Here is a 26,638-nt window from a genome sequence, read left to right on the forward strand (position 1 = left end):
ATTTCAGTGGTGAGTGAACTGTTTGTAAAGATGTGTAGATCTAATAACTTAAGCTACATTAGGAAGGCAGTAATTTTGTACAAAAATACTTACCTGGACAGTGTGACAGTGGTTATACAGCCTTGCAAATTAATTTATAAGTGGACTGATAGAATAGTAATGAGAGAAACTGTAAATTGAACAAAGACTTATTTAACATAGTAAAAACACTGCTACTGTTTTAACAAATTTTACTGTATACATGTGGATGTTTAACACATAACTGAATGTATAAATCCAGGCATTAATTTTATTCAGATTTTTTTAATGCACTGTATATATTTTTCATACCTAGTTTTTCAAAAAATGCTGTAATGTTTTGTAAAGACATTTTTCATTTTTCCTATTGTTGGACACAGTTCTTCAGGAATTAAAAGACTTCTATGATTTTATAGGACAACAATCAATAAAGTGCTTTTAAATCCTTACTAAAAAAAGTTTTGATTTTGTATTAAATGCTATAAAGCCACCAGTTGACAATGTCATTTTTGTCAGAGAAAGTAAATCTCTTCAGTAAACACTGGCATTTTACATTTTCCTGTTCTGTAAAGATAAATAGCACGATCTTGTGTCCTACCTCATGTCATAGATCCCATTTACCTGTTGGACTTGGAGCCGTGCCTGGGACAGCATCTCATTGCTGAGGCACCATTAAGGGGGAGATGGGAAAAGTCTTCAGTTCCCTCTGCTGCTTGGGGGTCCAACCTGCTGTGGTGATCCCCCAGAGAATGCACCAGGCCTGCAGCCACCGGGGCTCTTCTCCCCTTCCTCAGCCTCCCTCCTCTCTTCTCCCCTTCCTCAGCCTCCCTCTGGCATCCCCAGCCCCAGGGCAGGGTGATTCTCCTCCTCTGTCCCCTCATTTAGAACACCTGAGGGTGGAATGGTCAGTTGGTGCTGGGGAAGGAGGTTAAACCACGTTTTGTGCAGCTGGCAGTGGCAATGAGGAGCTTGGCACCCTCCATCCCTTGTTAACCCAACAGAAAGCACAGCCTAGCCACTAACTTCAACTTGTTTCACTTGAGCTGCTCTGCTTTCCCCAGAATGAAGCATAAATCCCCCTGAACTTGATGATTAGAGTCATGTCTGCAAAGAAAGAAAACCAAAAAAACACCAAAGAAGGGAGAAAAGTTATATTTCCAGGTTTTTCTTCTCAAGGATAAACCTCAAAATCCTTAACAAACTTTGTTATTCAAATAATCTCCCATAGCTGGAGACCATTCAAAACAGAACATTCAAAACAGTGAGAACAGTTGAAATAAGACTTGCGAAAAAAGACTCGTAATGGAATACTATAACCCATACATGAACTTCTTAAAAAAAATACAAAACAAAAAACAAAAAAAAGCCTCCAATGCAATGAACCCTTAACACATAACCCAACATGACTTTCATCTACCCATGCTTTCTGCAATCTGCTATTTCAGTCAGTAGTGATGATGGATGGGGACAGAAAACAAAGGAAGATTAATTAAATGGGATGAAATGCAGAAAAGGAGAAGAATTTCTGAAGATTGTTTCCTCCCACCGTACAAATTCAACAAGTGTTTTCAAGTTTAGTTAAATTAAGCTGTAATTACCTTCTGTGGAATACTGGTGAGCAGACTGCTGCACAGCTGGAATAACACAGCAAGTGTAATTACTCACCACACCCCATTAAAGGAAAAAAAAAAACCAAAACAGTTTAGGTATTACTAAGCAGTATTTTAGCAGGGTTTTTAAATATCTGTCACCTGCTGGGTAAAAATCCCAAAGAAAAGAGCTACAGCAGGACAAGAACCTTACACCATCCACCAGCTGCCTCTCTGTCCCTCACGAAGCCACACGGAGCACAGAACACATGCACATACACACGCTGCCAAGCATCCCCAGGTGACTGGCTGCCCCTCAGGACGAGCAAAGCCGCAGCTCCCCCTGCAGCAGTCGCTGTCCAGCCCAAGAGCTGCCGTGCAGAGCAGGCCAGGCCGGCCAGCGTCAGCTGTAGCGCTCGCCCTGGAAGCGCGGCGCGAAGTTCCGCACGCCCTCGTTCTCCTGCGTGGTGATCAAGTCTATGATCGCTGTCAGCACCGCCGTGTCCCTGCTCTTGATGTCATCCCAGTCCACGGGATGGGGGCTCTCTATTTTCTCTTGCAGGAGGTCATCCAGTTCTTTTCTCAGTTTCTGGGAAGTGTTGTAACAAAGGAAAAGAAGGAAAAAGGCAAGAGATGGGTGTTACTGCTACACACAGCAGCAACAGAGAGGTTCCAGTGCCTCGGGCCCCTGTTCTCCCAACCTTTACACCTGCTCTTCTCCCCTCAGTTCATCTCCACACTGCTATTTTCACAATCAAACACTCTCTCAAAACCCAGTCTCTTTGATAAGAGGTGACCACCTCTGGAAGTGAAGCCTCTAACAGCCCACCCAGCACTTAGCTAACTACCTCAGGATTAAAAAGACTGGTTTAAAATAGAAATAAAATTTAAAAAAATAGTCCGGTATGATTTTTGGGATCTAATATTAAACAGTTCTATGGAACCCATTCCTATTAACTGAGGAGCCCCACTCACCTGTTTCCACATCTGTGTGGATATCTCCTGTACTGACCAAGTCATCCCACAGCATCTGTGCAAAATTAAATCTCTTTTGCTTACTTTGTGTGCTAGAACTGCTTGCTGGGAGTGCATTTCAAACATCCTGATTGATTTATCTCCCTGAGTGATACATCAATAGGCCCACAGGAATACCGAATCCAGAGATCCCTAAGCAGAACCAGTGTTACACTGAGCCTCCCAGGTACACGATTTTGAAACAGTTACCTTGACCAAGTTTGCTATTTTTTCTGGAGACTGGAAGACAATCCACTCATCCACAGCGATGGTGTCCTGGTCCTTATCCTTCTGAATGGATATATCCCCTCCAAAGAACAAGAGGCAGTATGGAGACACCTCCGTACAATCATACAGGTAAATCTGCACACAACAGAATTCTCTGATCACCCTCTAAATATCTCCAGTGCCATCAGTAATCCTTAATGAGACTCCTACAGATTTCCAGAAGATCCTTACTCAGTTACTCACAAATTCTAAAGAATGCATGAAGCAACTCAGTTAAAAAAAAAGTTACACGAAATTAGATTGCACAAGGGCAAAAATGGTCCCAAGTCTTTCAGTCTTTCACACAGTGGTGAAATGAAACCAGATGCTCCAAACAATGAGAGGAAAAAACATCAGCATATTGAGAAGTGTTAGGACTGTATTGAAGTTAAAAAAAAAACACTAAAAGAATTTACACCTGTTACTGCCAGACCTTAAAAAACCCAAATCCTCAAAAAACCCCCAAGAACTAAACTACAAAAGTTGATTATTTGTGGTACAATACCCCAGTATCACAAAGGAAATAATCTGCTGGTGTGTACGAGGAATGGCCTCGGACAGGAAGGCCCCAGAGCAAAGGCTGAACCCTGACCCAGTCTCATTAAGAGGGGATAATAAAACAAATGAACCCCACAAGCACAGCTCTGACTCACACTGCTGGTCCTCATCTTCAAATGGTACACCAGCCAGTTGTAATGGAACTCTGTCTCCTCCACATTCACTGATTTGGGATGGATATTGACTGATCCATCTGTCTTGGTGCAAACTTTCACCCTTCAAAGAAAAAACAACAAAAAAAAGAGTCAGATAATACAAGAAGTGATAAATCAACAGAGCAGGATCCCTGGGGTCTCTTTTCCCAAAGAACCAGGAGTGACAGTGTTTGACCTGCTGCTGTAGAACCCCTTTAGAGCAGTGCTGCTGAGGTGTTGTAACATCATGCATGGCTTGAGAAGGTCACACAAGTTAGTTCAGGTGCTACCAGGAATCCAGATGTTAAGAAATCAACAATCCCACCCTTCTCAGAGGAAGGAATGCACAACCATGACTCCAACTCCAAAGTGAGATTCATTCATGCCATTCACTCAAGCCACTGCTTCACCTTGCCAAATTATGCCATGCAGAAAACACCCTGAATACAAACCAACTTTAAAGCAAACCCTCACATTTTTCTCTTTTTGCTGAAGCTGGGCCGGATCTTTGCCACCTTGGGATACAGGCCAGCACAGATGACTGCTTTGAGCAGCTTCTCATTACCTGCAGGAGACAGCAGAGTGAGTGAGGCACTTCTGCAAGCTGAGATTTCAGCTGGGATAAATGCTCCCTTTCCCTCCATGGTTACCTGAGTTGGTGTTAGATTTGGGATCCTTGGGGTTTCTACTATTCACAAACCCAGCTGCAAGGAGATGCTCAGCAAACTGCCCTTTCATGTTATGCAGCATCTAGGAAACAACAAACATTGCACAGAATGATGCTGTGCCAAAGGCTCCTCCCCTTCCCCACACACAGGATCCTGTGTGGCCCTGGCAGGTGCTGTTACCTGCATGGTATTTGAGGACAGGAAATACTCCCAGCAATAGTCCTTCTCATTCCTGAAACCACAACTCCGAGCCTCTTCCCAGCCCTGGGAATGGAAACCAGAGGTGTAAGGGGTTTGTAAGTGAACACTACAGGCTTAAGGACAGCCAAAACTGGAGGTCATCAGTCACATGTTCCCTACCAGGGAGAAAGCAACTCCTTTGATCTCTCTGTATATGTGCACACACCACAGTGCAGAGAAACACAACTGCACAACATGCTGAATCACAGCCTTCCTTTTGCCCTGGTGGGCAGTGATACCTGGCTGTTTGCCACAGCACCCACCCTTTGATGGAATTAACAAAGTTCTGGGCAGTAACTTGCGTTTTCCAGGCCGTTTATTTCCTCCTCTCCTCACCACAACACAGTACAGCACAACATCCCACACTCTGAAGTTGGCTTCAGCCTCTTGTAGAGGCCAAGAGTGAACAATTTCAGCAAGGTAACTATAGTACTGTGTTCCCTTTGTCATTTTCAGACTTGTCCTCCAGAAATCAGGTTACTGAGCCTGGAGACAAGATTATGCAACACCAGAAGGGTGAAAATCAGTTGGGTTTCATGTTTCTGTAGAAGCCAAACAAGAAAGCCTACAGAGCATAGGCTGATCAGCTTTTTCCTTAGGATCATTAATATTATTCAAATTAAAATTCTAGAAGAAAAAACCACATGAAAACATGCTTACAGTGAAGGCATTCACCACAGTCAGATGGTCGCTTTTCGAGTTCTTTGACAGCTCCTTTCTTCTTGCATCTGCGATTTTCTCTTTGCCCTAAAAATCAGAACCTACATAATACCTAGACTGACATGACAGTTCTCTTCTCCAAACTCAGGTACATCTGTACAGCAGTACTTTGTATGTAACACATGAAAATTATAGGTATTTCAAACATTCCACAGGAAAAATGATAATTCATAGTATGCAAAGGCAACTCACTAGTAAAAATGTAATTACCATGACACTAATGAAAGTGCTCTTAAACTATAACACCTCCCAGCATCCTCCTGAGATTCTTAAATTCCCACAGGTAACTGGTCTGTGAGACTTTACCAGAGGGATGACAAAAGGGTCCTTGAAGCTGAGGCTGGCTGCAATGGTCAGCACGGGGTCCAGGCAGCAGAACAAGGCTCCAAACAGGATCATCTTCCCAATGTGTGGCTCCACGGGCAGCCGTGCCAGGTGCACACCCAGGGGAGTCAGCTCCTCCTGCCTGTCCAGAGCATTCTGCCAGCACAAGGGCAGAGAGGAAAGAAACACACACCATATGAAATGGGGAGCATTTCCTTGGTACACAGGTACCCCCCACTAATACCCAAACCAGCTGTTCCTATCTATGGCTACAACTCATCTGTACAAATACCACCAGAGCAAGGAGTCAGCAGAACAAATGTGCCATGAACCTCTCCTGCCCCAGCAGCCAAGGGAACAATGACACCAGGTGCTCCTCCCACGTGCTCGTTTGCCTCCAGCTCCTCACTGACCCACCGGCAGCAGGAAGGCAGGGAGGCAGCAGGGCACAGAGGAGGCAGTCCCCGAAGTGCAGGGCCACGTGTGTGTCTGGAGTCCTTCACAAAGTCCCTCTGCAGCACTCTGCAGGGCCCCAAGCACCATGGATTGTGTGCAATGTCCCCTCTGTGCAGCGAGGGTCCACCCAGGCTCTGTGCCAGGGGAAGGGGCTGCAATGCCCAGAGCTGCGCAGGCACCCCTGCCTGGTGACACCCACAGTGCCACGGCTCTGAACAGATGAAGCAACACTTTACCAGCTCCATGAGGTGATTTATGGCCAACATCACAGCATCACGAGAGGGGGGGTCCATCAGTTTGCTCAGAAAATAGGCAATTCCACCAAGCCTCAGGATCTGAAAGAAAAATCACAACAAAAGCCAACAGCAGCTGGAGAAAGATGGTTGTCTAAAACTGGTTAGCAGTAACCACACTCATTGAAGTAGTGTGAGTAATTCACAGCCCCAGTTAGACTTTCTTGGGTTAAGAACTAAGGACAAAAAAATGTACTAGTGATGGAATTTGCAGCAGAAGAATCTATTCTTCATTCAGTTCACTTACACATGGCAATCCTTCTGCTTTCATACGGAATTCAATGCAAACTGCCAAAAAGGAAATTCACACCAGTTCTAAAACGACTTTGTAGTAAAATTCTTTTAAGAGATCGTATAAATTTACTCACTGGCATTCTCACTGTTTTGGATGAACAACTCTAGGCTCACAGTTGGATTAACTTATTCTCTCACCATTTATCCCAATGGAAAAATAGGTAATAAATATTTTTGAAGATTCCTGCCTTTACCTTGATTTGTAAGCAGAGTTCTTCCAAGGGTGTCCTCAGGATCTCTGGTAACTGATAATCATCCAGCAGGCTGGCACGCAGCCCGTTGTACAGATGGTAACAGTGGCCTGGCTGAACCCTGCAATGATTTAAAGAAACCATTCTTATGGGTTTGGGCATTTGTTGGGTATTTTAAACCAATGAAACTGATACATTATGGGTCTATTTCTTACAAAGAGCTTCCCAAAACTCCTCCAGGAATTAGAACTGAAGTGCATTCAATTGTAAAACCCACTTCAGTCTTCTGAAGACCCATCAGCAGGAAAGAGGCATAGAGAACACAGAAATTAATTTTTACACCATTTCCACTTTACTGTATCAGCCTCATAAATCAGGTGTGAGGGCAATGACAAAAATTACAACAAAATGCAGGACACTCTTCTATAGGAGGGAAACTGTGGAGTTAAACACAGCACAAGTCAATTCAGCTTCCTAGGAAAGGAAATCATTCCCTGCCCAGGAACAAGAGCCAGCTGTGCCAGCACATGCAAATAATAAAGAACCTTCAGCACTGTGGGAAACTCAACAGCCCCAAACTTCCCTAAGCACCCCCTGTTCCTACCTTCCTGCTCGACCCTTCCTCTGCTTGGCATTGGCTTTGCTGACCCACTCTGCAGCCATGGTGCTGATGTTGTTCTGGGTGTCAAAGTGAGTCTCCTTTATTTTCCCCCCATCTATAACGAACACCACGTCATCAATCGTGATGCTGTTGGAAAAAAAGAGGAAAAAAAAGCAACTTTTCACCTTTGCAAGTGTGACCTAGGATTGGCTTTGGCCTCTCTTTATTCCCTCCCAAACAGAGTCAGCAATTAAAAAAATCTGCCTTTGGAATTTCATTAAGAACTATGTTACTGATTTATTCTCCTTGGTCTGGCAGAAGTTCCCACTTGGACTCTGAACAGAGGACAGGCAGCTCAGATTATCCTGTACAAATCATTCTAGCAATTGTTTAGTATTCCTGTAGTTTAACTGTTCAAAACAACAGAGTTGGCTGGATTGTTTAAAACAATTATAGGAAAACTCTGTTTAGTCTATAAATATTTCTAAACTAATGGCACAAACACAAACATATTTTCAGGAACACCAAAGAGGCTCATACTTTAAATCATCACTTCCATTTATTTTGTTAAACACATAGCTTTCCTGGCTCTGGGCAGCCAGGCACTTACCTGGTTTCTGCAATGTTGGTTGCAATCACAATTTTCCTGACTCCTGGCGGGGTCTTCTTGAACACCTGTAATTATCCAGGGCCCATTTATGTCTTTGCCAAAAGCAAACATGTGCTTCATTCTTTTTTTTTTTTTTTTTCTTGTAGTTGTGAAAAATTGCAATAAAAGAGAAGCATACCTGAGTCTGGTTAACAGTAGGCATCAGTGAATGCAAAGGGATGATAATAAACCTATCTGAAAGTTAAAAATCAGTAGAAGATATGGTGTAAGCACAGAAACTTCCAATTTTACAGGAAAATCTATTAAATCAACCATGCAGAACAGAGAAAATAGGCCGCAAGTCAGGCTACTGCTTCTTGCTCTGAGATCACAGGTATTTGTATCATAACAGCAAATTCTAAAGTGAAAAGGTATAAAGGCCTTTTTTACAATGCTATAACATGAAGAGTTAAGACAATATGTGAAGTTATGTATAGTAATTCAGACTTCCTTTTTAAATTCTGAAGTTATTAAATAATACACAAACTGACACTCAATCTGCCAATGAACTGGAATTCTGCATCTATGGAATGTACACAACCACACTGCAAGTCACCATCTGAACAGCCAAGAGCCCAGCTAAGACAGGTGAGATGGAAATATGAGAGATGCAAAAGGACAAGTTAAAGTGTGTCAGACAGGCACAAAGTACTTGAGGGTTTGTAAGAAATTCTCAAATCAACAGGATTTAAGGGAACGATCAGCAAAGCAGGGGAAGCTGCTCAAGGATGAAGCACAGAGGAAGCACACACAGAATGGAGTTCAGTTTTGGATGGGAGCTCTCCCAGCTGCAGGAAAGGACAAGAGCAAGAAGATGCAGGTCACGTTGTTTTTCAGATTGTCACTCCCACACTGAGGAAAATGAGTTGTTGTTAGCAGAGGAAAGGACACCAGACACACAAAAACTGCTGAACACTCTGGAGAGGAGACAAGGGAAAAAATGAATCCAGCCCAACTGCAGCAACCCCATGCAAAAGGAGTCTGCCCCCAGTGCCACTGCCAGAAGTCCCACAGAGAGTTTGGGTTTTACCTGACTTAAACATGACTTGAGACATCAAGAGCTCATGCAAAGTGCTGATGTTATCCCAGCCTGGCAGAAACACCAGAATTGCACCATCCTACGGGGAAAAGAGGCAGTGAAGGGAAGAGAGGTCAGAACACATCACACACTGCACAGAGAGCCAGCTCCTTGCACACTGACATATGGTGGGCATGTGAGATGTGAAACCTCACTGACCCAGCCTGGTACAGTCTGTCAAGGGTTTTTTTTTTTTTTTCTAGAAAAGAGCTACCTCCATGTATTTATCTGAACATAAAAGTAGTTCAAAATTGTTCAATTACTTGGAAGATGAAACAAAAACTTCTTTCTGTGTGACCAGCCAAAGCCACTGCCAGCTCTGGCACTGCCCCCAGCTCAGTCCCACTGTACCTCCTCTTCCAGCACAATGTGTCTGATCAGTGCTGCTATAAGGTCCAGGTCCACCTTGTCATCATCCATCATTTCCAAGGCACTGATTGTGCTTGCTGAATACCTGCAGCAGGGAAAGCACAGACATGTAAAGCTCTGAGTGAGCCACCCAGCCATGAACCCACCTGCAATCAGCTCAGTTCTCTGAGCAATTCCTGCACCTCCAAAGGGCTCTCCACATTTAGTTCAGTGTGATTATTGTCAGTTCAGAACTGCTGAGGAATTACCATGTCATGACTGAACTGTTTTGAAGCACTTGCATGACCTCCCTCCTTCTCATTGATGAGCCAGGGACTGACAATTTGTATTTAGGTAATGAACTGAAACTTGAACAAGTCAGAGGCAAAGGGAGCTAATCCTGCTGTCTCTAAAGCACTTCACTAGCTGCCAGCCAACTGTACAGATAATTCCATCACCATTTTCCACAGCAGCCGCTATCCCACTGTTCCTAAAGCCCAGCAACACAACACAGCACTAATTTATGGTTGTCACTTCAGAGCTGCCTGTAAACTGGAAGCAGAAGAGAAACTTGAGCCCAACCTGCCCTGCAGCTGCCTTAGGTAGCCTGGCCACTGCTGCCTGTAGATCTCCTCCTTCTCCTCCTTCTCTGGCCTGCTCATGTGGCCCTGCATGAAGCCCCTCCTCCAGTGCAGCCGGCGGTCCGTCTTCTCCGGGGTGTACCTGTGCACAGCAGGAGCAGACACAATTCCATTTGAAACTGAGGGAATTTACAGCAGCTGCACAGTTCTCAAACCATGGACAATATGCTGTGCTTTAGCTAAATCATGTGTAAGAATCTTCAGTTTCTCTTCTGACAGAAATCTTACAAAAGCAGGGACCAGCCCTACTAAGTAAGAGAACACATAGGGGAAAAAAGTGAACAGCAAGAAAGACTAGCTTAATTTAGAGACCTGAAAATTCACCACAGCAACAGAGAAACTGTTCTCCCCCTCAAGCCAATATTCCCAGGTAACTGTGGAATATTGGGTAACCTGTAATTACTGTACAAGGCCCCCCTTAGGAGGTTTACTGTTGAAAAATACAGGCAACTCTTCTTTATGCCAAGTTAATCTTTGAACATACATACACTAGGCTAAGCCCCCACCCAAATACTCTCTGAAATGATGTTCAGAAAAAACACTTGCCTCAACTTCTCAATGACATCTTCAAGCAGATATTCCACCACTGGGAAAGTGAACCCAGGGATGTGAATCATCGGGCAATGGTCTGTGGAGGGAGGCAGAACTCAGTTTTAAAACCACTGATGAAATACTGCACTGAAAGAACAGAAGCAATAAACATTCCTCACTAGTTCTGCAATATGGCTGTCATGTCTACAGGACATTTCCAGTTGCCAGGGAAGATGTCACATTCACCCCCAAGTAAGGCTGCTGAATAAAAAAAGGACAGGCAGCAGGCAGTATTCTGCACACCACGATGTTCAACTGGTTCCAGCTACTGGAAAAAGCTGTGAGACTGAACAACACAAAGTTCAATCTGCTTGCCCCCTCAGAGCAAGAATGCTAAACGTGGTAAATATTTACTAGGAAAATACTCTGTGGATTCTGTTTCCATAATGTGTCTGAAAAGCAAAACCAGAAGCAATGAGATAAAACTGAGAGAAACTGCATGTCCAGCAGCTGGCGGGTATTTGTAAAACTGAAGTAATTTCTTCCTTTGATACAAATCAATGCTATCATTCAAGAACTGCACTATACTTTTAGAAGCCTAAATTACTTAAGAAGAACATTTCTAGGAAGCATTTCACCTACCAAAGTACTCGGAAAACTTCTCTGCATTTAAAGTAGCACTCATCAGTATGACTTTCAGATCCTGCCGAACATTCAGAAGATCTTTAATAATGCTCATTAAAACATCCGATTGAAGATTTCTTTCATGGATTTCATCAAGAACTACATGACTGATGCTGGACAAGTGCCTAAAAAGAGAAGGGGAAGAAGTTAAACTTTTGCTTTTAGAAAAAATAAAAAGCAGAGCCATGACTGTTTGGAACAGCTCAGGACTCATTCCATAATTGCATTCAGTGTCTCATTAAACAGGAGCTCTTACTTATCTGACTGGAGCCACTGCAGGACAATTCCCGTGGTACAGTACAAAATGGAACCTTGTTTCCTTGGCAAGCGGCTGAAAGAGACACAATAAAATAAGAACTCCTCAGTTTCCCTCTGTATTTAACAAAATGCTGTAAAACCTTAAACCCCAGCTGCAGGTGCCATTGCAGACATGATGCAATGTGCCTCACTGCCTCCCTCCCTCACAGCACAATTGGGCCACTGCTGCATCACCTCTGTGGCTAGGGAATGGAGCAGGGAGAGGCCCTGGCTTCCAGGCACCCCGTGCTATCCCCTGCACACCAAGGTGCTGATCCCCACTTCCTGCAGCTCAGAGGGCACTCACATGCACAGCACTGGCAGCAAAGAGGAATAGCAGAGATTCTATAAACCCCAGGTAAAATGCTGGGAGGGCTCAGCTCTCCTCTCTCACCAGCAGTTTTGCTTCAACAAATGGGTTCCCTTACGTGCTGGTACCACTTCAGATTTTTCAATTATAGCCAACTACAAACGTAAAAGCTTTTGCTCTGCAAGCTTCTGTCACTGCACCTATTACATGGTCCCAGGGAATTGGTCCATAAATATGTGTAGCAAATGCACAGCTTTCCACAGAAATATGGTTTGGAGCATTTTCATTTTTTCTTGAAATTCCTTGATTATGGACATCAGTTTTATTTCTGCCCACAGCAGAACCGTTTACAAGAGCTGAAAACGGGACTTATTAGACAAAACCTAACTTAGAATAGTCACTGTCACATAAAAGATAGTAAATGCACTCAAACCTCTTCCTAAAATTCAAAAACCTTATCCCTTCCTCGCAGGAATTCCTTCAGGGGAAAACACCAGCAGGAAAGCAGTTCTTTCTTTTTAGAAGTACTTTTCAAATTGTCTCCTTTGGATAACAAGAGACCCTTGCCATGGAGCTGCTCACCTCTGCAGGCGGATCTGGTACCCCGTGCTCCTGCCGTTGCCACAGCTCTCTGCCCTCTCAGCAGCCACTCTCTCAGCCACCTGAGGGGGACAAAGAAAATCAGGCTGATCTCTGACTGAGCTGCTCACCAGTAGGAACACCTGGTTCTGAGAGGTTTGTAAATTAAGAAATGCCCTGAAGAACACCTTTTCTCCTCCCATGAGAGCAGCAACCCAGGGACAAGACTCTCTAGGAACACAGGGCATTAGCAGCCCATTCCCGTTTCAGAGCTTGGCCATCTGACACTGAACTACCAAGGAGAGTAACTACTGAGCATTTGAAAGCCAGATTCTTTCCTGCTCATTAACACACCTCTAGAGGGCCCGACACTGCATTAGTTTTTATCTTAGTGGGCATTTGCACTGCCCAAATCCATTAAACCCACAGAGGTACCCCATGACTAAAGCCAGGGAAGAAGGAGGCTGCAGTGCCAGTGCTCCACAGACACTGAACCCTGTGAACAGCCAGTCAGCGCAGGTTCCCAGCACCGTTACTTGCAGCAGCCTGGGCAGGGGCACTCACAGAGATGGCACTGATCCTGCGGGGCTGTGTGCACACGATCCTGCAGGTGGAGCCCAGGCCACGCTCGATGTGGTCGTCCAGGATGAACTGTGTCACCTGCGTGGTCTTGCCGCAGCCCGTCTCGCCGCTGATCACCGTCACGCGGTTGCTGTTGATCAGCTTCACCAGCTCCTGGCCACACAGAGACACAGCTGTTACTGCTCTGCTGCTGCAAACACACTGTGGAGGATTCTGACAATTCCCTGCTCCTGTGGGCTGAACTCTGAGCAAAGTATCAACGTGCTCAGCTGCCTCCTGTCATGCTACCAAAAATGTTAAATCTCACAGAAGCCATTTCTGTACATTTGCACTTCACATGTGTAGGGTCTAAGGCATGCCCAACCTCAACACTAGCTTTAAATGCTTTAGATCCTGAATGAAAGCAACATAGAAGAACTAAAATGAAAGCCTGAAATACATTTTTAACCTTTCTGCTTCCTGCTTTGCTCCTGTAGATCTCTGGTGGCTGAACACAAGAGTTTGCCCTGTGGGACTCCAAGCCTGCACAAACTAAAGGTTTTCAGCACAATATTTTAACATTTCTTGTACCAAGAGGAACACTTTCCCAGCCTCGTCCTCCCCTCCCCAAGGACTGTTAAGGGCAGTATGACTATTTAAAGAAACCAATCCTAACAGCAAGGACATTATGACAAATAGAGGGACTGTAGGAAGGAGCTCACTGATCACCCACTGAGCCTGCAAAAGCAAACAGAATATCAGAATATTCCATTTCTACTGCATACAGGAGATATCAGCCTAAGAATTAACATCAATTAATAACAGCCCCTGCTTTGGAGCACTGCACCACAGAGACTCTCTCAATGCACACTCACCTCTCTCATCCCGTATGAGGGCAGCTTCTCTCGGAATCTCTGGGGAAAAAGGAAAAATGTTTCTCTTTAAACATCTTTTCAACACTGAAGCAATAGAACAGATTTCACCTCTATTAGATTTCACCCTTTAGTTTGGGCTAAACTACAAAATAATGACAAACTGCTCAGCCACACTTGTATAAACACAGGCCCGTGGGAAATAACTTTAATTCCTGTGTTGTTTCAGTTTCATTCAATTTAGAAAAATTATTTCAGCCCAACAGTTAAGTACACGACAAGGCAGGTATATACAGGTGCAAGAGCAGGGCCTGGTATGGAAGAGAGAACTGGTGTCCAGGGAAAGACCATTTTCTGTACATGGCTGTTCAAAACAAAACCCCTGTTTTCAAAAGGCCATTCCTTCAGAGCCCAGTGCTGTGCTTCTAGTTTCAGACATAACTGCAGGGACACAATCCATAAAAAAGAAAGAGACACCTACCCAAAAGAACAACATGTCAGCTTCAAATTTCAGATTCTGTTTCTGAAATTTGTCATTTCCAATTTTTAACCACTGTTCTATCAATAGGTATGAATTTTATGAATTCTAAAGATAATTTTTAGCAAAAGTAACATCATGACGACTTTCTAGTAAATTATGAGGGATTACATTTTGAGGTTAGCTTAATTTAAAAAAATCCAGTTAAAACTTTTCAACTTAACACAGGGAAAAGTACCTGCATTTCAATATATCTGGGATCAGATCTCTTCTTCATTAAGTCTTCTTTAAGTTGTTCATCTAAATCAGCATCCTGCTCGGTTTTTTCACAGAGGAATTCCACATCCAAATCCAGGGATGTTTTCTCCCAGGTTGGTATCTGTCTCACAGGAGCTTTCTCAGCATCTGGTTTCACTTTGGCAGGCTGCTCTGGAGCAGGGCTGGAATGACAGAACAAGAACTTCAGATTCCCCCAGCTGTGCCTGGCCACACGCAGAGTGCAGGTAATTACATCCAGCAGTTAATGAACCAACAGTCCATGGGAACAGAGAACCACGGAATGGTTTGGGTTGGAAGGACCTCAAAGCTCACCCAGAACCACCCTGCCATGGTAGGAGCACCTCCCACTGCCCCAGGTGCTCCAAACCCCAATGTCCAACCCAGCCCTGGGCACTGCCAGGGATCCAGGGGCAGCCCCAGCTGCTCTGGGTCTGTCACTGCAGCGAAAATCATTAAACCAAAATAAAGTCTCAAACTACCAACCACCAAAAACCTGACATCAGGATCTAAGAAAAAACACACTTTGTTCTTTTGCACCAAAAAAAAGCCCCAAAGCATCATCAGAAAAGGACAGCTTGACCCACTGCCCCATAACTGGATCCCACAGCAAAGGGAGCCCCAATCCCCTCATTCAGCACACGGGCCCATTCCAGCTATTCCTGCAAATCCTTAATGACTCCAGAACAGACCCTGCAAAAACGTTCCAAAACTGCACAATAACTCAAAACAGAAGCCATAATCCACTTCAGGAAGAGTTGTTCCAGAGGCCAAGAGAGCTGAAAAGTCCCGTGCATCTACTGTAGTAGGCCTTGAGATGAGTTAGAAGTTTTATGAGTTTAAGTAGAAATTCAACACCCTAAACTCAGCAGTAATGAAAGAGTTTTACAGCAATGACTACAACCATTTCAGTGTGACAATGTGACATGTGGAGAAACTGGAGGGTATTTGTTGAGCCAGTACACTCAATAAAGGCAAATCACTTCTGACACATCTTCCTGACAGCTTGTAGAAAGTCTGTGCAATTCAAAGTAAATAAATGAACTGGTAATTATATCTCTTTACCCTTCTTCATCCCCAGACCACCAGGACATGGCTTCTTGCTCTTTGTCGTTTTTAGTCTGGACAGAATTCAGCAGCTGCACGATTTGCTCTTCCCGGCGCTCGTCCATGCGCACCACAGCTCTCTAGGGCAGAAAGCACAGGGTCCATCATCAGCGGGGAGCCCGAGCAGCCCAAAACGGCCGCGGCAGCCCTCACACACCGGCCCGCCGCTGTGCCCAGGGCTCCGGGCACCACAAACAACGGCTGCGGCAGCCCTCACACACCGGCCCGCCGCTGTGCCCAGGGCTCCGGGCACCGCTGCTGTGACCAGGGGCTCCGAGCACCACAAACAACGGCCGCGGCAGCCCTCACACACCGGCCTGCCTCTGTGACCGGGCACGACCGGACACCTCCGGCTCTGCCTGCGCGGAGAGGCACAGGCCCTCGCCCCAGAACGCGTCCCTCACCTGCTGCCGGTCGGCGTCCCGGTTCTTCTGGCCCTGCCTGCGGGCGTACCACAGCCCGATCTCGCGGCCCTTCAGGTGGCTGGGGTGCCGTCCCCGCCCGCCTCCGCCGCCCGCCGCGGAGGAGGCGGCGGCGGCGCCGCCATCGCTGCCGTGGCCCCGGCCCCGGCCGCGACCGCGGCCCCAGTCACGGCGCTGCTCGTAGCTCATGGCCGCGGGTGCCGGCGCGGCTCAGCCCGGCGCGGCTCAGCCCGGCCCGGCGCGGCCCCGCCTCATCCGCCGGCACCGCCCGCCTCATCCGCCGCCGTGCTTCCGCCCACCCGCCCGCCCGCTGCCTTGCAGAGCACGGAGGCCGGATTCGAGTCCCGACCCTACCGGACCCATCCGCGGGCCCAGGGTTCGAGTCCCGGCCCCACCTAACCCAGTCCCCGGGTCTCGGGTTCGGGTCCCGAGCCGACCGAACCCACCTGGGGGCCCGGGTTCGAGTCCTCACCCTGACCCGCTCTGCGGGACCCGGGTTCGGGTCCCCCAACCGGCCGCTGTGTTGCAGAATTGGGAATTTGTATCGTTTTCTTAGTGTTTGAATTCGTATACTTTCAGGCCTAATGAACAAGAAAACAGATTTAATCCGTGAAACAAAGAGCAGCCAGTGCTGTCCAGGTGTTAGAAAAGTATTTCTAGTACTATATCGATTTAGATACTGACAAGGACTGCAAGTGAATCAAAACTGCTGTAACCTCCCACATGTGGAGCTGCTCCCTCGTTTCCACAGGTTCCTGCAGACACGCCACCCAGTGCCAACAAACACCAAAGCTGGGGTTTGAGATTTTATTTAGGATTCCATTTAGACACACGTGTGCCTCAAATAAATAGGTATATAAATAAATAACTTAAAATCCACCGTGGAAAGCTGTAAAGCACTTGAGTATTTGTTATCCCCTTGATACAGCATTAAGAGTTCGAATTGATTCAACAGCGCACCTAAACAAAATTTGCATGATAGGACAAAACCAGCAGATACTGTATTTGCGGGGGTAAGTGACGGACAGCAGCACTGCCTGTCACGGCAGCCGGGGCGCGTAGATTAAACCCAGTTTTAGCTGCTGCCCTCCCGCTCTCGGTAGGCTCTGTTCAGCAGCTGTATCTCCTCCTGGTGCCCCGCCCGGGCCGAGCCCTGCTGCTGGCTGTTGCGGCGGTGCGCCTCCACGGTGTCGGGGATGGAGATGCTGAAGTCGCTGTTGGACGGCACCAGCAGCGAGTAGGAGGCGCTTTCGCCCAGCTCGCAGCTCACGAACCGGTTCTCCTTGCGGGAGTAGCGCAGCGAGGGCGAGCGGGCGTGCGCCGAGGACTGGCTGATGCTGCTGACGATGGACACGGTGTCCAGCGCCTCGGGGGCGTCGCAGATCTCCAGCACCTCCAGGTGAATCTTCACGCTCGCGTCCGCGAAGCCGGGCTCGCCCGGGCTGGGCTCGTGCCCGACGCTCTTGGAGCGGTACACCTCGATCCTCTTGGCCGCGGGCGCGATCTTCTGCCCCTCCGAGCTCACCTCGTACGTGGACAGCGAGAGCGTTTTGCCGCCGGGAGCCTGCAGGGACACGGTGCCCTGGAAGGCACAGAGGGGCACGGCCAGGGCTCCGCCCGTGCGCTGCGGGGAACAACGTGGTTAGTGATGAGATTGCCCAAAATCAGCACAAAATCAGTTACTGTGCTGAGATTGCCCAAAATCCGGCAAAAACAGTTACTGTGCTGATTGCCCAAAATCTGGCAAAATCAGTTACTGTGCTGACACTGCCCAAATTCCGGCAAAATCAGTTACTGTGCTGAGACTGCCCAAAATCCGGCAAAATCAACCATTATGCTGATTGCCCAAAATCCGGCAAAATCAGCCACTGTGCTGAGACTGCCCAAAATCTGGCAAAATCAGCCACTGTGCTGAGACTGCCCAAAATCCGGCAAAAATCAGCCACTGTGCTGAGACTGCCCAAAATCTGGCAAAATCAGTTACTGTGCTGAGATTGCCCAAAATCCAGCACAAAGCCACTGTGCTGATTTCCCCAAATCCAGCAAAAATCAGCCACTGTGCTGAGATTGCCCAAAATCCGGCAAAATCAACCATTGTGCTGATTGCCCAAAATCCGGCAAAATCAGCCACTGTGCTGAGACTGCCCAAAATCAGCACCAATCAGCCACTGTGCTGAGATTGCCCAAAATCCGGCAAAAATCAGCCACTGTGCTGAGATTGCTTAAAATCCAGCACCAATCGGCCACTGTGCTGAGACTGCCCAAAACCCAGCAAAATCAGTTACTGTGCTGAGACTGCCCAAAACCCAGCACAAAGCCACTGTGCTGATTTCCCCAAATCCAGCACCAATCAGCCACTGTGCTGAGATTGCCCAAAATCCGGCACCAATCGTCCACTGTGCTAGCATTGCTCAAAATCAGCACCAATCAGCCACTCTGCTCCCTTGTTAACTCCTCTCACTGCCTGCTCCTTGCAGAATTTTACACACTTGGTATTATGACTTGAAAGAGCAGTGAAAAGTTTTTTGCGGTATTGTACACCTTAGCGTATGAAGTCCCAAGTGCCTGTGACTGACTGTGAAATCTACAGAATATGACAACCAGAGTTTAAATAAAAGCTGATTCCTTCAGTGCATGGTTATGTCTGGCTTAATCAAACTCTTGGATTTGCCAGACTGAGCGTGAGGCACCTGGAGGGAGAATGAGCAATCTCCACTTGCGGGAATGAGCACTCCAGGTCTGGAGAATGAGACGTTGCCAATCACTTTCTGAAAGTGCCTCTTTCTGAAAGTCTTCTCAGGCTTTCTCAGTATTTGCTGTTAAAGTGAAAAAGATCCATCAAGGCTCCTCTGTCACTGCCCAGTCAGTAACCAGGGAGACACTCACTGAATGCTGTCATTTCCCACTTGAACAGCTCCGTGGAAATGTTCAATCCCAGACACCTTTACCTGTTTCTAAAGTACAGAATCCATTTATCAGGGCAAACCACAATGCTGTGCCCTGGGGAGCACTGTGGATAAAGTGCTGGGACTAAACCCGTGGTTATGGGGCCCAAGGGAGGGATAAATGCATTTATCCTGGGTTTAGGTACAGCCAAGGAGCACTGATTATTACTGGAATTACTTTCAGTATAAATTATTATTAATGAGAACAGAAAGTGACATTTATCTTGTCCTTGATCCCATTATTAATTACCCATTCTTGCTTCTCGTGACACATCCATGGCAGTAAATAGGAATCCACAGCCAACCAGACTCTGCTGGTACACCCTGTGAAGCCGTGTCCCAGTGAAGCACAGGTGCAGCACAGGTGCAGCACAGGTGTGTCAGCAGTGTCCCAGTGAGGCACAGGTGCAGCACAGGTGAGGCAGCCAGGGAGATGCTGTGTATTTCTCATGTTAAACACTCCTGTGCTGTGCCTGGTGTTCCAGGGAATGCTCACTACCTTCCTGCAGCCAGGGAGATGCTGTGTACTTCTCATGTTAAACACTCCTGCCTGCACTGCTCCTCCTCAGTGAGGTCACCTGCACAGCCTCCCCCTCTCCTTCCTTGCAGGGCACATAAATGGGTCCTGTGCAGCCTCTCCAAAGAGTTTCCTCGAGGCAATCCACAGATGAGGTAGAGAAAAATAATCAGCAAGCCTGGAACAAACTGCCAGCCTGGGAAATTTTTGTTGCCTGAGGGCACTGAAGCACAGACAAAATAAGACAAGACATATTTACACTCAATCTCTTTAGGAAGGGAGATACACGGGTATTTTATGAGATGTTAGAGGTATTTTTCAAAACTGCAGCTGAGCAGGAGCTGGAAATGACAAGTACAATTTTCTCTCTCCCTCTCCATTACAGCCATCCTATCATATATTCAATTTAGACCCTGCTGCCTCATTCTCTCATGCCACTTTTATTCCAGAGAAAACACTTTGATGGAGCAGCTCTTTACTCACAGAACAGACAAAGAAGAGCCCACCAGCTCCACAGTCATTGCTGCCACCTCAAGGAGGTGCCACTCTTCAGGCCCACAGCTTCCAGAGGGAGCCAAAGCCATCCTGGGTCCTGTCTGGCACCTGCTCTTCAAACATCAAACCCCATCAGACTGGCTGGTCCCACATCTGTGGGGATGGCTGATCCCCTCCTGCTGCCAGCTCTTACAGCTCCTCCTCCTGATGAGAAAATCAGCAGCCCTCCACCAAGAACCCCTGTATTTATGGACTCTCAGAGGAGCCCCTGTATTTCCTGCAGAAGGATGAGGCCAATCAATGCTGGGGGAGTCTCCCTCTTTAACACATGTAGGAAATGCAGAGTGATGAGAGCAGAGTGACTTCTCTTAGACTTTGGGACTTCCAGACATGATGAATAAAGGAGATGGTTTTCAGCTTATCAATGTGTGGCCCAAATTGATCTTTCATCCAGCATAAACCTGAGCAATCATTAAAGTTATTTTTACAGAGCTGGCAGGGGTTTCAGGCCCTGCCCTTTCCCAGCTGCAAAGCAAATGTCAGCTGTGAAGCTCTGGCAGCTCCTGCTGAATGTCAGAACCATTGTGACTGCAAACCTGGAGCTCTCACCCCACGGCAGCTCCAGTGCCTGGCACTGGGCTGTACCTGGCAAGGTGTCAGAAGTGCACGAGCTGTGACTCTTTGTAATGCAGGAAGGGAAGAGCGTGTCCCCAAGTGCCACACAAGGCCCCAGGGCACATAAAGCACCCCAGGCAGTCACCGAGCTGCTCACAAAGAGCTGCTCACACCTGCTGCAGTGCCACGGCTGCAGCTGAACTGGCCCCAGGGCACACGGGGAAAGGAATTTTATAATTTTTGTTTTAAATCATCTGGAAACTCCTACAAGGAGCTATGAACCTGGCACAGTGATTTCATTAACCAAGCTGAACATGGCACATGAGGCCTTGGCAAGGACTGGTAGATTAAAACCAGGCTGAGTCACCACTCCCTTTTGCCCCCAAACACAGGAATTCTTCTCTGCAAACTGCAACAGAGTGAGCAGTGGTGTTTTTATGAAAAGGATGATCAGTCCCATTTGAAATATCAGCCCAATTCCTACTGTGACTCAGATGATAAACTTGTGTTTCTCAGACGGAGAGAGAAGCCCATATTTGAATACAAAACACACCTTATGCATCTCCTGTGTATGTGCAGAGGTTGAGCACGAGCTGATCTGGCTCTGAAATCACCCTGTTTGGATTAGGTGACTTCTAGAGAGCCCTTCCTAATGAAGCCTTCCAGAGCTCCTGTCTGACAGACTTCACCTGGGCTCTCACCCCACTCCCACCTGCTGCAATGCCCAATGGCCACTGAATTCCACGGGGGAATTCTCTGGAAAATGTCATCTTTTGGAGAGAAACTTCCTATTCACTTAGATAAAGTAACGAAATTCATGCTTACTTCTTACCATACACAAATCATGCAGGTGCACACAAAATAAGAAAACCCCATGATTAAGAAGACAAGTAAGAAATTATTGCAGGATCAACACCCGCAAATAGGTCTGTGGTGACTAAACATTATTCAGTGCCATGTATGAGTTTTACTAAAAAATGGGATTAATAGAAGTATCACTGTCAGTAAAAATCATTCCTATTTCATAAGGAAACCCTTATTATCAGCGAAGAACAAAATTGCTCCTTTACCTGCCGAGGGTTCCTCTCGGATCTGCTCCGGCACCACTCCCAGTCCGAGAGCTCGGGCGTGGGGCTCTCCTGGTGGCACAGCCTCCACTCTGGTCCTTCAGGGAGCGGGCCAGGGCTGGTGCCCTGCTGGTCCTGGTCCTGGCAGGGCCCTGTGCCAGCCCTGGTGCCCCGGGGGCCGTGTCCCAGTGCCCCTGTCCCTGTGTGTCCCAGGCTGTCCCTGCCTCTGCCCGGCTCCCCAACGGCAGAGCCCACCAGGCTGGGGTAGGACGAGGGTTTGCCATCCCTGCTGGCATGGGGAGGGCTCTCCAGGGATATCCTGTAGATGCCACAGCCCTGCTGGAACGACAGGTTGAACTCAAAACCGCCGTGCTTGCCTAGGCAGGAAGGAAAGGAAGTGTGTTAGGAGTTGGGACCAAAAAGAAAAATGAAATTGCAAACATAATGCAAATGACATGTTAAAACATGGAATAAACAGGCAATTTTCCCTCCATTACAAAAATGAATTGTTGAGAAGAAAGGCTTGTGAGAAGGAGCTGCCTTCTAGATGAACTGCAGTCGTTCTCTCTGGGAAAGTGGCCCCAAGGGCAGCAGGGGCAGCACAAGCCATTCTGCACCTGGATGGTGTGTTAAAGCCATGCACTGGGGATGGCTTTTCTCTAAGATTCAGGAGTTCTTTCTCCCTGAACAAGCAGGGAAAGTCAGGAATTTGTCCACTGATGGTAGAGGATTTTCACTTCAGAGAATGGGAAACAACTCCCACATCCTCAGAAATATTTAGCCCTTAATATTTGCAGTTGAGACCAGATGATCCCTGTGAGCCTCTTCCACCTGACCCCCTCTGATCCTCCAGCTATTTTTGCACAAAGCCCAAGGAAAAACAGGGCTCTAGCAGATGCCAGGAAGGTTACCAGGGCAGGTGTGCAAGCTCTAACACAACAACAACCCTTGCACACTTACTTTTGGCCCCTGGCGAGGGCACTGCATGGGAGCTGCTCCTGCAGTTGATGATGCAGCCGCAGGGCAGGTGGAGCCAGTGCTGGGACAGCACAAACACCGGGGTGACTGCAGCAGCCAGCACCGTCAGCAGGAAGCTCAGGGCCTCAAAAGAGAGGCTCTGCAGCCCAGTGATGTACTGGACAGCCATGTGTATCTGAAAGGCAGAGCATTTTGAAATGTAAATCACTTTGGGCACAGGAGAGGCTCCCAGGAACAAGGAGAACATCTCGCTGTGGATATGACACCACTGTAGGACACAGATTGTCATTGGTGTTGGCTGAGGACACTTGTGGCTCCAACAGACAGTGGAGGAAACACACTGACTGCTCTCCTCTGATGCTGTATTTCTCAGAAAAACCCTCGCTGAAGCTAAATATATCTGCTGAGCACCATTGAGCAGCTGCCAGCGCCAGCCAGTCCCATGTGGCACCGAGGAGCCCCAGCCTCACACAGCCAGGGGCAGGGGTAAGTGTCCCACGTTCCCTGTTCCCAGCAGATCCCTTTCCCCCATGTTCCCCGTTCCCAGCAGATCCCTTTCTCCATGTTCCCCATTCCCAGCAGATCCCTTTCCCCACATTCCCCGTTCCCAGAAGATCCCTTTCCCCATATTCCCTGTTCCCAGCAGATCCCTTTCCCCACATTCCCCGTTCCCAGCAGATCCCTTTCCCCATGTTCCCCGTTCCCAGCAGATCCCTTTCCCCATATTCCCCATTCCCAGCAGATCCCTTTCCCCACATTCCCCGTTCCCAGCAGATCCCTTTCCCCATGTTCCCCGTTCCCAGCAGATCCCTTTCCCCATATTCCCCATTCCCAGCAGATCCCTTTCCCCACATTCCCAGCAGATCCCTTTCCCCATGTTCCCCGTTCCCAGCAGATCCCTTTCCCCACGTTCCCTGTTCCCAGCAGATCCCTTTCCCTACATTCTCCATTCCCACCAGATCCCTTTCCCCACATTCCCAGCAGATCCCTTTCCCCATATTCCCCCTGTTCCCAGCAGATCCCTTTCCCCACATTCCCTTTCCCAGCAGATCCCTTTTTCAGGTTCCCGTTCCCAAACTCACACAATGCCCACAGCAGCACTCCCTCCTGTCCCAGCACTACAGGGTTTGCAAAGGTGCCACCAAACTGCATTTTAATACCAAACTCCTCTTTTTAACCCAAAGGATGTGTCTCAGAGGACAGGACAGAGGAGCTCTTAGCTCAATTCCCAGCCCCAGAATGCTGAGCAAGCCCTGTCCCACAGCTGGCAGTACCCAAGGGGGACCTTACTGCCCTGGCGTTCCTGTGACATGAATGATGTGATGGGAGAGTGTCAGAGCCATGAACCGGGCTCTGCCAAACCCTCTGGCACCAGTGGAACTCATGCAGTGACACAGACCTGCTGGAGAGCACCTCTGCTGGCTCAGCTACCCTACGAGGAACAGCTGCACCGGCCACTGTTCATGTTTCAATCCATGGCCCACAGGTGACGTCCCACTGAAATGTAAGTGAGCATTGCAAAGTGAAGCCATCGGAGAATTTACCATCATTGGCAGCCAGAGAAGGACTTTGGTCAGTGCCAGGATCAGCGAGAATCGTTTCTGGGCCAAGCCCACGGTGGAGCTCCTGCTCTGGGTGCCGCTCTCAGCCAGACCCTTCCCAAACACCACCTCCGAGGCTGGGAAAGGCTCCCGGGCTCCGTGCCCAGGGCCCAGCAGCGGCAGCCGAGGGGCCCCGCAGCCCCAGGGAGTGCCGGGGCAGCTGCAGCCTGCAGAGCCCCGCGGGTGCCCGGTGTGCAGCACCTGGGGCTCCCCCGAGCACAGCAGCTGCAGCGAGAGGGGCACGGCCAGCGCTGCCAGCAGGCAGAGGCACAGCGAGTACACAGCCAGCACCAACACGGTGTGGGAGCTGCCGCAGTCCCCGAAGCAGCCCCAGGACGTGGGGATGTACCTGCCCCAGCCACAGAGAGGCAAAGCGCACAGCAGCAGGCTGACGGTCCAGATGGCGAGGATGGCCCATGCCACACTCACACGGCGCCCGGAGGAGCTGCAGCGCAGTGTCCCCGGCGTGCTGAGGGTGTAGAAGTTGTAGGAAACTATAAGAGACCCTTTCAGGTTGCTAGAAATGCCCTGGAATAAATACAAAAAGGCGGAGGTGGTGCACAGAGGCTGGGGGAGGACTTCACTTGACCACTGCATGAGCATGAAAATAATCACCGGCACGATGCTGATCAGATCATCTGCTGCCACAGAGGTCACAATCCACGAAACCGTGCTTTTGGTCTGCAGCTTCAGCAGGGAAACCAGTGAATAAATGCTGCCCAGAAGGGCTGGGAGTGCAATGGCAAGAGTCAAGCAGAACAGAAAGACATTCCAAGTTCTCTGCTCACTGGGCTTGTCCAGAATGCTGTGATGCTCCGTCAAGAAGCTCGTCCCATTGAGTGACAAATTACCAGGAGTCACCGACATTGTCCTGGGCGTGTTTTCCTTTGCCTTCTCACTGATTCTGCAAGTTTTCACCGGCTGAAACCAGAACTGTCAGCTCCACATCGCAAGTTTCTTTGTTTTCCTAGACTCTCTTCTGTGGCATCTGATGAAGAAATATTCGGGAGGCAGCACCCCAAATGAGCAGAACTCATGCTGTCAAAAAGCCAGGCAACAATGAAGCAGCAAAGGTGCTGAAAGAAAGAAATGGAATTCTTCAAGATCGTTCCGGTGCTGTCAGATGAACTGGGGCTGCTCGGGTGTCCGCATGGCGCTCCCCGTGCCGCATGCAGGGGCAGCCGTACCCGGGCTGGGGCAGCCGGAGCAGCGTCGGGAGAGGCTGCGGGAGCAGCGGGAGGAGCGGTGCCCGCAGGATGGAGCGGGAGGAGCCGGCAGGATGGAGTAGGGATGCTGCCGGCCCGGCAGGATGGAGCGGGAGGAGCCGGCAGGGCGGAGCGGTGCCGGAGGATGGAGCGGTGCCGGAGGATGGAGCGGCAGCAGGGACGCTGCCAGCCCGGCCCCTCCCGGCTGAGCGGCAGCATCAGTGTCCCCGCCAAGCCACACCTCCGCCGAGCGCTGCCGGCTGATGGCAGCCCGGGATATCAGCCCGGGATATCAGCCCGGGATGGCAGCCCAGGGTGTCAGCCCAGGATATCAGCCCAGGATATCAGCCCGGGATATCAGCCCGGGATATCAGCCCAGGATGGCAGCCCAGGATATCAGCTCAGGATGTCAGCTCAGGATGTCAGCCCGGGATGGCAGCCCGGGATGGCAGCCCAGGATGGCAGCCCAGGGTGTCAGCCCAGGATATCAGCTCAGGATGTCAGCCCGGGATGGCAGCCCGGGATATCACTGCCCAGGATGGCAGCCCAGGGTGTCAGCCCGGGATATCAGCTCAGGATGTCAGCCCGGGATATCAGCCCGGGATGGCAGCCCAGGGTGTCAGCCCGGGATATCAGCCCGGGATATCAGCCCGGGATATCAGACCAGGATGGCAGCCCAGGATGTCAGCCCGGGATGTCACTGCCAAGGTTATCAGCCCAGGATGGCAGTGAGGTCACACCTGGCACTGAGAAAACCCAGCCATGCCACACTTCTCAGGAGCCACTCCTGCTGTGGAGGCTCCAAAATGTCTGTGGCATGTTGGAGAAAGAGCCAATGCTGTGCAGTCTGTAACAGCACACCACGGTGGGAAACTGCACAGGGAGGGTTAAAGGTAGCATCCAAACTGCTGAGGAAACAGCTCTCCCTTTCTGAAGGGAGGGAATAAAATAGGAGAGGGCATATGCTTGGAGTGACCCAGCTGTGACCCCATCTGGAAGCAGCAGAAAATCAGCT

At 48.6% G+C, this 26,638-nt stretch overlaps 2 protein-coding genes across 2 annotated transcripts; both read right to left on the reverse strand.

Moving 5' to 3' along the window:
• Positions 1 to 1,153: 1,153 nt before the first annotated feature.
• DHX36 (DEAH-box helicase 36) lies at positions 1,154 to 16,389 on the reverse strand. The gene is made up of 25 exons (XM_058030938.1): positions 16,183 to 16,389; positions 15,737 to 15,858; positions 14,634 to 14,835; positions 13,921 to 13,959; positions 13,049 to 13,219; positions 12,488 to 12,567; positions 11,555 to 11,629; positions 11,257 to 11,423; positions 10,630 to 10,711; positions 10,025 to 10,165; positions 9,446 to 9,548; positions 9,047 to 9,134; positions 8,156 to 8,211; positions 7,978 to 8,042; positions 7,371 to 7,514; positions 6,770 to 6,887; positions 6,225 to 6,323; positions 5,515 to 5,688; positions 5,149 to 5,235; positions 4,429 to 4,512; positions 4,231 to 4,330; positions 4,055 to 4,145; positions 3,542 to 3,662; positions 2,832 to 2,984; positions 1,154 to 2,196 (listed from the first exon to the last, which is right to left on the reverse strand). Exons 1-25 carry the CDS (start codon positions 16,387 to 16,389, stop codon positions 2,011 to 2,013), a joined length of 2,955 nt encoding a protein of 984 aa, XP_057886921.1. The 3' UTR covers positions 1,154 to 2,010.
• An 886-nt stretch (positions 16,390 to 17,275) lies between these two features.
• On the reverse strand, positions 17,276 to 25,288 carry GPR149 (G protein-coupled receptor 149). Its single transcript, XM_058031464.1, has 4 exons — positions 24,362 to 25,288; positions 22,800 to 22,992; positions 21,843 to 22,216; positions 17,276 to 17,824 (listed from the first exon to the last, which is right to left on the reverse strand). The coding sequence occupies exons 1-4, from the start codon at positions 25,283 to 25,285 to the stop codon at positions 17,276 to 17,278; spliced, it is 2,040 nt and encodes a 679-aa protein (XP_057887447.1). The 5' UTR covers positions 25,286 to 25,288.
• Positions 25,289 to 26,638: the final 1,350 nt, after the last annotated feature.

Source organism: Melospiza georgiana, chromosome 10, assembly GCF_028018845.1.
Source record: "Melospiza georgiana isolate bMelGeo1 chromosome 10, bMelGeo1.pri, whole genome shotgun sequence".
In the NCBI taxonomy this organism is placed as follows: Eukaryota; Metazoa; Chordata; class Aves; order Passeriformes; family Passerellidae; genus Melospiza; species Melospiza georgiana.

Coding starts and splice junctions, on each gene's coding strand:
- DHX36 (XM_058030938.1), bottom strand. CDS start 16,389: ATGAGCTACGAGCAGCGCCGTGACTGGGGCCGCGGTCGCGGCCGGGGC. Junction 7,515..7,977: donor ACCAACATTGCAGAAACCAG/GTAAGTGCCTGG, acceptor TTTTTCCAACAG/CATCACGATTGATGACGTGG. Junction 3,663..4,054: donor TTCAGCAAAAAGAGAAAAAT/GTGAGGGTTTGC, acceptor TTTTCTTTGAAG/GGTGAAAGTTTGCACCAAGA.
- GPR149 (XM_058031464.1), bottom strand. CDS start 25,285: ATGTCGGTGACTCCTGGTAATTTGTCACTCAATGGGACGAGCTTCTTG. Junction 22,217..22,799: donor GCCCTCGCCAGGGGCCAAAA/GTAAGTGTGCAA, acceptor CTTCCTGCCTAG/GCAAGCACGGCGGTTTTGAG. Junction 17,825..21,842: donor CCGAGAGGAACCCTCGGCAG/GTAAAGGAGCAA, acceptor TGTTCCCCGCAG/CGCACGGGCGGAGCCCTGGC.